This window comes from Curcuma longa, chromosome 11, assembly GCF_044706935.1.
Source record: "Curcuma longa cultivar G26 ecotype Majalengka, Jawa Barat chromosome 11, ITB_CL_G26_1.1, whole genome shotgun sequence".
Taxonomy (NCBI): domain Eukaryota; kingdom Viridiplantae; phylum Streptophyta; class Magnoliopsida; order Zingiberales; family Zingiberaceae; genus Curcuma; species Curcuma longa.
Window position 1 is genome coordinate 17,028,973 of NC_133871.1, and position 13,075 is coordinate 17,042,047.

At 36.4% G+C, this 13,075-nt stretch overlaps 1 protein-coding gene across 1 annotated transcript; it reads right to left on the reverse strand.

The window, feature by feature from the left end:
* Positions 1-1,761: 1,761 nt before the first annotated feature.
* On the reverse strand, positions 1,762-12,123 carry LOC141836935 (auxin response factor 12-like). The gene is made up of 14 exons (XM_074724408.1): positions 12,033-12,123; positions 11,827-11,942; positions 11,636-11,734; positions 11,492-11,548; positions 11,251-11,406; positions 11,073-11,157; positions 7,207-7,297; positions 6,943-7,104; positions 6,734-6,856; positions 6,538-6,613; positions 4,187-4,328; positions 2,651-3,627; positions 2,395-2,585; positions 1,762-1,846 (listed from the first exon to the last, which is right to left on the reverse strand). Exons 1-14 carry the CDS (start codon positions 12,058-12,060, stop codon positions 1,762-1,764), a joined length of 2,388 nt encoding a protein of 795 aa, XP_074580509.1. The 5' UTR covers positions 12,061-12,123.
* Positions 12,124-13,075: the final 952 nt, after the last annotated feature.

Consider the following 13,075-nt stretch of genomic DNA (forward strand, 5'->3'; position numbering starts at 1 on the left):
TAGAAAAAAAAAACAAATGAATCATGGGGGTTCTTCAGTCGTCTTCGACCGACCGTATGCTGTTTCAACCAGACCGAACCGGAATCTGAACCGCTTCGGACCGATCTATTCTAGATTTTTAGAATAACTCCAATAAAACATATTTTCTTTATAATATCTCAAAATCAAATAAATGGCCATTAATAATTTAAATAAAATCATTTTGGTAATTAATTAGCAGAATAAACTCAAAGGAGGCTTACTCGATTGAAAAGGAAAGGAAATAATTAATATATTTGGCACAGTTGTCTTTTGCAAGAAGAAAATTAAATAAAATAGTTTTCTTTCTGCTCTAATTTCCTTTCAAATATATATATATGAGTGTTATTCTACACGTTTTAAAATGTGCGACCGAATATCAAAATCAAAGAACTTAAAAAAATTCCAAATGTCTGAAATAATAAATAATATTATTTTATATTTTTATATTTAATATTATCTAACTTTTAAACTCTAAAAAACATCTTAAATAAAAAAATATAAAAAAAATTTCATTTTAATTTTTTTTATATTTAATACTATAATCTAATTTATAAATCTTTTAAAAAATTTAAATTTTAATCATAAATCAAAAAATAAATAATAAATAATATTATTTACTATTCCGATCCATCGCCGTTGCCGCTGCCGCCCCGTCTTAATATCGTCCATCGCCTCGGAAGATCGACACACCATTATATATATATATATATTTAACGATATATATATATCTTTTATTAATTATTATTTCACCCAATCGGTCATGCATTAGTGGATTGAGTGATTGACCGTTGCTTTAAGGATATTGATGGAAATAAATTAAATAATACACGAAGAAATGGAAATGAAAATGAAACTTTTTCTTATCTAAAAGACATGCATGTGATATATAGTTTACTGGGTTATTAACACGAGATTAACATAAGTACATTGTAACTATTAACTAATACATTAGCAACGTAATTAACTTGACATCTCAGAGAGTTAATCAACAAAAGGCTCAGCTCGGCAAACAGATACAATGTACTGAACAAACATTTGCCAAGGTAGCTAGATTAATAATATCTTATCTTGATCTGCAAGCAGTACCATACTAGAATCATCGATCCTTATAAGAATGATCGACGGACTGGAAAGCTAAAACTTCAGAGTTCAGATCATAATTATAATATCCAAGTTTTGAGCAGATTACAACTCAACTCGCATAATAAGGAGAGAAAAATATGGTTCGTCATGCTTATTCTCCGGGGAATATTTTGTGACGTTCTGTTCTAATCAGAGAACCTCTTCGAATGTGCATATGAGAAACCTGGAGAGATGACATGATTACCCAAGACAATTTTATAAAACTTATTGATACAAAAAAAAACAAAAAAAAAAAAAAAATCTCTTTGTTGATGAAGAAAAACAACAATGAAATAGAAAATAATACAAAAATGGAGACAAGTTTGCAAGTGAAAGAAGGTATGAACAAATTAATTAAATAAGTTGGAGGAGCTAATGGGTGGATGGGCTGGTCAGCTTAGGCGGGCAGGAAAGCAAATTCTAGTTAAACCAGATCGGTCACTGAGGTCGGACGAGCCAGTTGGGCCGGTCAGACTGATCAGGCCAATCAGGCAGGTAGGCCAATCAGATATTTTCACATTCAAAAATATCTCTTCTATATTTTTTATAACATTTCTATCAACCAAATAATAATAATAATAATAAATTAGATAGTAAAGAATTTCAATTTTCAAATACCTAGGAGTCATCCCCTTGTTTTCCCATCTTTTGCACATCTTCTGGTGAAAGTATCTTGATATACCAGACATTATTCACAAAGGATCTGCATTTAAAGCCAAAAGAAGGTATTTAAGCAACAAAGCATGGAGTACAAATTAAAATTTAAGCTGGACCAGTTTAGGCATAAGGAATAGAGTGTCGATGCATATTCAAGATCTCAGAATCAAACTTTGACAGTCATCTGAGTATGGCATTTAAGTCAATCTTACATTGTTCCATGCAAGCAGGTATCAATATGCTACAAGTCACACAAATTTGTAATTAACATGTATTTTTCCTTCATGATATCAGTTAAGAAGTCCATCAAAGAAGTAATTGCACATAACATGACGATCACTTCACTTATGAATATTACAGTACAGCTAGAGATAACAGCATAAAATAGAAAAGGCACATAGAAAGCAAGCGCTTAATCAGTGTTTGAGCCTGTTTGATGAATATGTTCTAAGGGATCTCAACATAACATGCAAATTCCATGGGTAAATCAATAAACTCAACCGGTTGTTAAATGACACAAGTATAAAGTGGCAAATGCAATAATTACTCTTGATTCTATTTTGAAAATTATATATGCTTAGAATGAATTCTTACTCCCAGGGGTCGTCTCCAAGGAGAAGCACATCATTCTCCCTGTCAACAAATACAAGCTGCCAGCCTGATCTACGAGGATCTTCAAATAGACCCTCAATGCCAAACATATGACCCAGTTCCACACGCAGTTCATCATAGTTGCTGAACCGGGATATGTCCAAGGACCTTCCAACTGATCCGGACTTACAGACCTGCATGAAGTCTGAACATTTAAGATATCAAACCTAATGAAATATTACATACACTTTATTCTGACCTTAACAAATGTTTGGGACTGTGAACCAATCTCTCCTGAATTTTTCAGCAATTTGGAAGATTCATCCAAATACCCATAGAGAGAGTTTTGAATACTTGAAGCAATGTATGCATTGCTAGATGAATCACTAACAGTTGCATTCACAGAAAAGTCAGGAGCTGCAATATAGAGAAGAGAGGAGGGATCCTTGCCAACCCTAAACAGGGTTTGATTCTGGGTAGCATGAGAACTTTGAATACAATTGGAATTATCTGTTTCCACAAATAAAGGAAACAGAAGTCCAGTATCAAAAGGAGTTGCCTGAGGCATAGTTTGTTTTGATCCCAATGGTTGCTGACTAATCATGGGACGACCAAGATGGGAAGAACTCCATATGTTGGTGTTTGCTTCAGGGTAACATCCTAAGATACCCTGGACAGAACTTGATGGAGCATTGGATGACAAAACTAAGTTTGGATCTGGAAAGCTTGATCTTTCATGAAATAGGGATGGCAGACTTGACTGTCGCTGCACATGATTGGTACACATTTGAAATGTTTCTGAACAGACGTGTGTTTGTTGAGCCTGAGCCTTTTGCTGTTCATTAGGTAATTGCTGCACATGCTGGTGTGGTCCAGAATTTGGTTGGTTCTCCAATAACCATTGTGATTGTGAGCTGAATAGATGGTGTTGCAGAGCCAACTGAAAATCTTGAATTGGCAGCAAATGGGTAGATGAAGAGGGTTGCTGAACAAACTGAAATGCTTGTTGATTTCCTATCAATTGTTGCTTCAGAGCGTCAACCCCTCGTATGTCCTCCAAAGCAGTAGCAGCCATAGCTTGGTACTGATTGATATCACTCCCTAGTAACAAAGGGTCGTGCCTCTGCTGCAACCATGAGCCCATACCATGTGATTGGGGGCTGTAAGACTGCAAACCTTGATTGCCAGCCCCAACATGTGGCCACCTCAGAGCATTTAGCTCATCCTCTTTGGTATCTGGAATTTAGAAAAGATGCACATTAAGAATAGAATGTGGCAAAATTATCTGATAAATTTTATACGCATTGAATTAATTTATTAATAGCACTCTCCTAGTTTACATGATTCATAGCTAAAACTGTTAGAGAGGAAGAGGAAATATTTGAGTGAGAGGAAGATGATATAGTTTTTCTCTATATCTCAGATGCCAACTATAAGGGGTATTTATAGATACAAGAGGAAAATCTAGACTCTCCTCTAGATTAATGAACATTAATTTTCTAGACTCTACGTATGATGAATGTATTCTAGTTTCTAGATACAACAGATGTATTTTCTAGATAAGATGGATGCATTCTACTCATTCATATTCATATCTAGAAAAACTAATATATTTAAAAATTTTATATTTCTAACAAAAACATCAGTCTGTCTCAATGACAATAGCTTTAGCAATGAGAGCACTATTGTTGCTATTTGTACTGGTAAGCTTCCAAGTTATAATTTGGTTGAAACATAGTGAAATATCCACATCATATAATGGAGATTACATATAGCTGTGGAAATGGCAAATTACCATGAGGAACTCCAAGATTCCAGGGACGCTTGAACTTGAGTGGAAATAAAGATGGATACATGGGTAAGGTTGTCACAGGTTCAATTTCCCACAATGACACCCTCAGCTGCCTCTCAGCTGCTGTAGATTCATCCCATCCAACCTGCAATTACTAGAATGGTATATCACTTCAACAACAGCCACTGAATAAAAAAACGCATAATCTTTATTTAATATCTCAGAACAATCAGTCAACAAAAGTGTACATCACTTTTTGTAGCAAATATCAAAGTTTTTGTTTCACTATAAATTTATGTATGAAGAACCACATATAAGCTATATCTAATAAGGCATCCATGTATCCTAAGGGAAAGTTAAGTCCATACTGCAATTCCCAAGCAAATTCTGATCTTACATTGACATAATGTTTGAAAGAAGTAAATCATAAATGCCAAAAGATATTCAATTAGCAAGTGAAATAATCATTTACCCTTTTATTTTCAGTTTTTATTTTACAATTTTATATTAATGGCATACTTCATTAATTCTATTGTTCAATGTTGTTAGATGCTTCAATCTAGCTACTGATGAGCACTTCATACATGCTCCAAGTAATGTGAATGTAACAGTTGAACAAACACTTGATTCAACAATGTGAATCATAAGGATGAAAAAATTTGTGCAAAGTTACATCCTCTGTCACCACTGTGTGAACTGTTCACATGTCTGTGACTCAATTGGCAAAATAGTACAATAGAACTAGAAGACATTTGAATTATTCAAAAAACAAAGTTGATTATCTTTATAAAAGGAAGATATCACTGAACTTCTATGAAATGGTTTTATGAACAATATTGAGGTAGTATCAATCCAACTAAATATGACAATTCTATTTAGCATTTATATTTTTTATAATGAGCTTGTTTTTCTCAGAAGATCAATTGAACTATTGAAATATACAATTTTTCAGCTTAGTGATTATAGTTTAAATGGTTAAAGCCCAATGTAAGAAAGTTGGTCATGAAGATATTTCATAATAATTTCCTTGGGCGTCTATAAATATCATGTGGCTATATAGGCCAACTTTCCAAGACAATTCGAAGAAGCACAATGAAGATCCAATTAATACACCCTTCATACAACATGACGACAAGATGATAAAGTGATGGCACACAGATGATGCATTCATGGACAAATTAAAGAGCAAAGAAGTTGAAGTACTTGTCCGCTAGGTAAGGCAGCATTATAAGTACATAAACATCCCTCGACCAAAGAGGATGTTTGGTAGGATCTCAAAATGTGAATCAATTTCAGACTGATTGGGACAATTTCTAGGTATTGGAAGATTAACATTATGACGGATGGAAAAGAGGTAAGTAAAAGTGTCGTGATACCCACTTTTCTCCTCATTTCCTTGGAGAGAAATGGGGAAAGGGAAAAGGACCCAGAGAGAATTGATTCTCTTCAATCTCGCAAATTGTTTCGCACAGACAGCAGATGACAAATGCTGGCTATGCCCCCAAAAAATCCAAAAATAAGAAAATAATATTTGTATAGATCAAGGGAATAGTGAAAAATAGGTAGGCTAATATATCTCTTTCCTTTTGAGGAAGCAACACAAGGAAATCACTCTAGCATTTCTCTTCTACCACTCTTTTCCCTTTTAACATTTCTTACTTCCCCACTTTCTGTCCCTTCTTTTAAAAAGAGAAGACTAATAATTAAGAGTCCAACTCCACGTGAAAAAAGGATTAGAATGAGTTTTAGATATGTTTGTAGCTTGTATTTTAGTAGTTGGAATATGCAAACTTTATCCAATTGTCTGATTGAGTCAATCTAAACATAGAAATATGATTTTCTGACATTTATAAGGCAAAGAATGCTTGAAGTGATTTGAGGGGAAAACAAGAGATGACAATCAACCAAAGTGTCATAAAATCACAGACCAACCTGAAGATTTCTTTTTTTATTTTTGTTGGAAACTCTGTATTGTAATCTACAGAATAGTTGATGATAAGATGTGAGAAACCAGAAGCCAATAGTTATTCTTCACACCTCGAGTGCAAAGTCAGTAGTCATTACAGCTAAAATTTGGAATTCACATTTAGTGAAAGAAAAACCTAGAGAAACTTAACGCTTCAAGAGATTGATCAGTATGCAGCAGTAAAACATTAAATAAAAACATGAAACCGCAGTAAATAAACTTGAAGAAAATCAGGAGCTTGTTCATAAACTAATCAAAAGAGAACACAAATAACAGTTCATAACTGTAGATTTCATCCTTCGCATGAATATGCACAAAGATACAGTAAAGCCAGCAAAAACATCAATAATCTTTACATAATAAATAGCAAGAACAGCATATGATTTACCTTCACTGACCTCCAATGAGAATTTGGCCACTGCACAGGATCCAAATCACTAATGCCAGTAATTGTTCCCATGTACCTTTGCTCAGTACAAATTTAAGTTAGAAAAATTTCTAGCAAACGGTTATCAACTAATGGGAAGGATATCAGGATATTTTTATGGTACTTATAAGAAAATGCTAAGATACATGAGTTTCACCTGCGAACACTGCATTCTTCAGTCTCAAAAAGCATTCGGAATCGCATACCAATGGAAACATGAGTGTGGAAAATAGCCTTGACATACTTGGAAAGTGGTATCACAAACTCGGATGGACTTGCCCTATGTAAAAACTCAACAGTGACTTTTCCAATGACCAGTACATACATAAGAAAAGAAAAATGATGTGTATAAGCTATTTTAACTACCTTGGATTATAAAATACTGTAAAGCGACTGTTCGTAGCTGCAGCATGAGCCGCAGCAGCAAGAAGCCCTATGTGCATGCTGTCACTTGACAAAAATGAAGGCATCGCAGTTTGTGGTCGATTTGCATGCCTGATTCCCAGCAATAGCTGGTTTTGCTCATTCCTAATAAAATGCGAGAAGAATAATATTTCAAACCCCAGGAAGACAAGATAGGATTTTGATCTCAAACCCCAGGAATAGAAGGAAAATTTTAATTATGATAACCAGATAAAAAGAACAGAATCGCCAGCAACTAGTCTCTTAGCACTAACGAATACACTCCAGCCAGTAGTAAGTAAATGTCTTTTTGGTTGACCTGCAATCACAATATCGCAAATAAAAAGATATTATAAATTTTCAATTAATGCTGAAGCTAAAAAAGAAAATGAATTGGCAACCATTGTGGCACTTGTGTTTATGGTGTCCGACAATAATTTTCTTATTCTCCTAAATTAAATGCCTATAACATAATAGGTTAGTAGAAAAGTTTGTACTTTGTAGTTCTGAATTGTGGAACTAAGAGAGGAATATTGCTCGTATCAACGAAGTAATATGTGTGTATATAAAAAAAAGCAGTCCGGTGCATGATGTTCTCGTCAGTGCATAATCTCAGAGAAGAGTCGGACCACATTAAGTATATTGTACATAATCTTATCTTGATTTTGCAAGAGATTATTTTTACAATTCGAACCCGTGACCTCAAAGTCACACGACAGAATGTGTGTGTAACAAAGAATATTAATTTCTCAAAATCTATATAAATAAAATGCATAAACAATTTGGTAAAGCATGTAGAATCATGGCTAGGCTAAAAGGAAACTAAAATAAGACTTTGGTACCCATACTTTATGGATTGAATTGTTGGGATATTAAAAAACAATGAGTGCAAAAAATTAATGTAATCCAGATAGAATGCTAAGATAAATCATGAATGTATAGGATATAAAATGTTTTGACCATTCCGACTGATAAGGTATTAGATTTCAAATCATGATAAAGAGTTCAGATATACAATTTAGCCTAAATCTTTTCGAGCTTAGAATCAATGATGGAGAAGGCCCAATTAGACCTTTATATTTCAACTCTATTTTGTGGAGAGCAAGAACTCAAAGAGGTTGTGGTTGCTTCAAAAGAATCTAAGGTCAACAATCAAGATAGAGAAACAATTCAACCAATTTAGGTCCAATTATGTTAAATCAAGGTTTAAAATGTCAAGCCGTACTGAGGTTTCGGTCCTGGACCGAAATGATACAGTTTCGATACCGTATCGTACAATGCCGGTATAATTTCGGTATTTTTAAAATATAAAATATATTAACTAAAATAAAAAATTTAATCTAAATATTTTAAAATAAAATATTTTTAAAAAATAATAAGATAATTTTATGAGTTTTAATAAAGCCTATTTAAATTATCCCCAACTATAGTTAAGAATTGATTATTAAAATCTTATTAAACTTAAGTTTAAAAAATAAAAATAAAAATTGCGACCGGCCACGCTAGACCCGACCACAGTTCAGAACCGCCGGTTCGACGGTTCGGAACCGCCGGTTCGACGGTTCATGGCAGGTCGACCCTTAACCTTAACCGCTCAAGACGGTTACGGTTCACGGTTCGGAACCGCCGGTTCACGGTTCGGTTCACGGTTCGCGACGGTTCGCCACGGTTCGAGATTATTATATTAAAAATTTAAAATGTATATAAAAGAAATATTGAAAAAGAGAGAAAAATTGATGTAGTTTAGTGGTGCATATTCCTTTCTCTCACGTCAGAGAAGTATAGTGGTCTCTGTATCCATTTTTCATACAGAACTCTCGGGTTCGATCGCCACCAATCGCGTATTATAATATATATTGAAATAAATATATAACTATATTATATATAATATCGTATTGAAATTATGTATAAAAGTCATTGGGGGTAAATGGAACTATATTATATATAATATCGTATTGAAATTATGTATAAAAGTCATTAGGGGTAAATGGTGAGTGTCTACGTCTTTGACCGGTGAGAATGGTTCTCCATCAATGGCGTATTAAAAATGAATTAAATAAATATAAATATAGTATATATATAATTATATTAATCCTATAATAAAAAGTGTTGTAGAACAGTGGTAAGTATATGTGTTTGTGTTTCAGAATGTCTCTGGTTTGATTCCTAACAATGCCAAATTAAATTATAATTGAATTAAATACATATATTTTATATAAAAATGTATTAAAAAATTATAAAATTAAAAAAACCAAACCGGCGGTTCAACCCGCCGGTTAACCGGCGGTTCGCCGGTTCCAAATGTGCTGAACCTTAACCGGCCCGGCATCCTGCCGGGCCGGTTACGGTTTGGCCCGGCTAACCGGGTCAACGGTTAACCGGGCCCGTTGACCCGGGCCGGTTCCGGGCCGGGTCCGGTTTGGACCCGGCCCGTGGTCGGGTCTAGGCCACGCACACGATCGAGGGCGCGCAAGGCCTGGGCGACGCCTCCGGTGGCGTCGCAGGGCCCGGGCGACGCCTCCAGTGACGTCGCCGAGGCCGCGTGACACCTCTAGAGGCATCTCCCGGCCGGAACGCCTATGCCGGTGTTGTGCCGGCCTGTTGGTGGAACGAAATTTTTGATCGGGATCACACAATACAACTCGAGATTTCAATCCATGGGCTGAACCAATTTCCCAAATGTATAATCAAGCAGTGCAGTCAAGTTAAACTTATTTTGAATAAAGCATTATCACAATGATCAATTTGTATATCTGTCTGGATCTCTAACCTGCCCGACTATTTGCAGGCATGTGTTAGGTCAACATGATTGACATAGAGAGTTTACAATGACAAGTTGTCTCCTTGTAGGCTTGCATTTGAATTGAGTAGGCGCTCACTTTGTGGCTTATAAGGGGAGGATTTCACATGAAAAGGGAAGTTTTGGACAAGTTAGCTGCAACTAACCAACAAAGTTCTAAGCAATTTCTTTAGCAAAAAATTTTCACCGTTTAAGTAAACTCAATTTGATTCAACCACTTAATTTTTCATCACTTACGTAAACCTTAGCTACACAAAGTCAACCCACCTTGACTCACCTTGCGCAAGTTGTTTCTAACACAGTTGAACCTAACTCAATTCAACCAAAATCTAAGTCCGGCCATATCAAGTTCAAATCATAACTCAACTCAACCGTACTCATTCGTTACTTAGCCTTGTCTAGCTAACTTTCCCGACAGAGATCCATGCTAGACTCATATAGACTTATCTACCTGCTATAATTCTCTCCAAGTCAGATGTTTTATTAATTGAGTTGGTCGATCTATGTCTTTGATTCAAATGGGATCATGGCATACTGCATGATAATGTATAATAAGAACCGCAGATTCAAATGGATGTAAAAGCAGATTACTTACAGGATTAGTGAAAGCAAGAGAGACTGTATTTAAATGTCTTATATTTGTCGAGAACCACATATATCAAAGAGTTTGTTATAGTGTGAATTTAGATAGGATAAATAAAATTAGAGCACATCCTTCTATGAATTCCTGCATAATCATAACGCTGTAATATTCACTTGATAGCTATGAGCTCTTTTTTACTGTGACTTGGTTTTCAGTTTCTTTGCAGAAAATGCAACATGTGCAGGATCATTTATAACAGAAAGATTGAAGGACCAGGACATTTATCCCTTATCTTATTCTTTTTAAATTTCAAGCTTCCAGAAGGCCTCATTTTTTGCCAGATTTAACCAATGGCTTTATTACAATTCTGTCACTTATCATAGTTCTAAATTATCATTCGTAATATTCTCTTCCTCTTCTTGAATGCTAAACAATCAAGAGAGAGATCATCATGTAACCCCAAAGAGAACCATAATTATGCAGAAATTATAGTTAAGTTCTATTTGAGTAGTTTTCATGAACACTGATGGCAATTTATTTTCAGAGATTTGGAAAGCCGCATGAATCTGTATACATATTTCCCTACAAATGAAAATTGTCCTATCATAACAAGTTACTGACACATCATAAGTATCTCATTTTTTGCCTAGTAATTCATTTTTTTTCCTTTGACTACAAGTAAACAAAGAACATTAATTTCACTTTACTTACCACGGTAGATATGCTTGAACTTCCAATCAACATCATGAAGGTCACGAGCAACAAGTTCCTGAGCTGGTGGCTGCTGTGAGAAATCCTACGGTACAATGAAGTAGAAATATGATTAATTCAATTTCTCTTGCCTTTTCAATAAGTTTCCCCAAAAACTTGTATACTGTGCCTAACGCACCAGTGGAGGAAACACTTTCTCAGCTGCTCGACGAGGAACAGAAAATCCTCCATGAGTGCTAGTATCACTCGCAGTTAAAGTCTTGCAGAAATAATTTGTCGGTTGCTTGCTCAGTAAACCCATCTCTATTGGAAAATAGGCATCTTTCTGTTCTTGCTGCAGAGAACGACAATAAGATCCCAGCATTTTCTGGCAACAAACAAAATTGGTTGGTAAAAACTGCACTTCTCATATAATTTACCAGGTTTAAAGGTTGCAGAGTCATCTGTGCATAAACTTCATCGGTGTCAGCATCTGCCTAAAATGTGTATAATCATCAATTATTGTACTTTTCATTCCAGAAATGAGCCTTGAAATACTAACTATTTAGGCTGTAAGAACTCACGTGCATTGTTACATTATGAAGTTGGCAAAACAACTTAGGAGGTAAACTCGGATAATTTGGGAGGTGTCCTTCCACTTCCTTGTTTGTGGAAGCAGCAACCTTATTTGATTAAAAAAATCAGGATTCGACATCAATTTCATGCCAGAAGAAAAAAACAGAAAAATGTCAAAAAAAAAAAACAAATTTTGAACCTGTTCACTATGACCCTGAGGAAAGTAGACAACCCTAGTACCAGCAGTCGGCAAACACACAAGTGGTCCGGCGCAGGCATGCCAGAGCTCTGAATTCAAGCATTTCTTCTCCAACTCTAATAAGACACCGCGAGGACCACAATCAGATGTCTTGGCGGGTTAAGACGAGAGAACGGTGGAAGACAAAAGCGATAAAAAGACAATACCTTCCGGTGTTTGCTCGCTAGTACTCATGGCCGAAAGGTTCAGGTTTTTCTTACTATCTTAAATCAATACCTCAACTGCGACGTCATGGACGGCAGAAGAATGCCAACTGTAGAGCTTCCAAACTAGGGTTTCAAAACCTCCTCAAGTGTCGAAACAAAGCCCAAAGTCGTAGAAGTATTACGAAGGCTAGGCGGCAGCTTAGCTCAGACGCCTTAGATGACTTCAAGCAACGCCTTCTCGGGAGGGAACCAATGATCGGAGCAAGCAACAACCTTCAACGGCGCCGGAGAAGGGAACGTCAAGGACGCACATTTCTTAACGGGGCTGGGAGGAGGACTCATCCGAGATCAGAGCTCTCGTTCGCGGCGGCCGCCATGGGAGTACACCGCGCCCCGAGCCCTCCAGGAATCTCTGAGCCCGGCACAGCAGAGAGTAGAGTGGGCAGTGGACGAACGACGATACCATCAAAAAATAGAAATATTTGCAAATTAACGAATTAAATAGCTCCCCTGCTACGCGCCTACGCCCATAATCTCAATATGGGTGGCACCTTATATACATCTGGATCAACCCCCACCCAATATCGGACGGTCCATATTTGAATGCACTAAGCTCGTCTATGCGGAGTTGTTCATAGTAGGTGTAGCCAGCCCTCGACCGTACCGACTTGCCTTTTTCGGAGCTACTTCTATTTTAACTTGCTTGTTATTGGATTGGTTGTCGCCGTTGGGACCCACCACTTCTGCACTGATTCTTCTTCAAAAGTTCCGCAGAGAAATAAATAAGGTAATTTGGCGATCGAAGCGCCCCAGATTTATAGGAAGCGATCTCCCTCCGTTGAAATCAGAGAATACAGTCATCGCGACCGTTCGTCTGGGATGTCTCCGATTTCCGAGTACTCAAAATCTTCGTACCCGATATATATCCGTCGGCACAGAAGTGGGACCCTGCCCAGTGGAACTGAAACCCTTGATGTGACGCGACGTTTACCTCACAGCGCGTTTAAAGCAAACTCCACCGCGACGGGTACGAACATAACGCG

What these genes read in the sequence shown, in the direction of transcription:
- LOC141836935 (XM_074724408.1), bottom strand. Translation starts at nt 12,060, where the DNA reads ATGAGTACTAGCGAGCAAACACCGGAAG. An exon ending in CTCAGGGTCATAGTGAACAG is followed by an intron (nt 11,735 to 11,826) that starts GTTCAAAATTTG and finishes TAATCAAATAAG; the next exon opens with GTTGCTGCTTCCACAAACAA. An exon ending in GATTCTGTTCTTTTTATCTG is followed by an intron (nt 7,105 to 7,206) that starts GTTATCATAATT and finishes GCATTTTATTAG; the next exon opens with GAATGAGCAAAACCAGCTAT.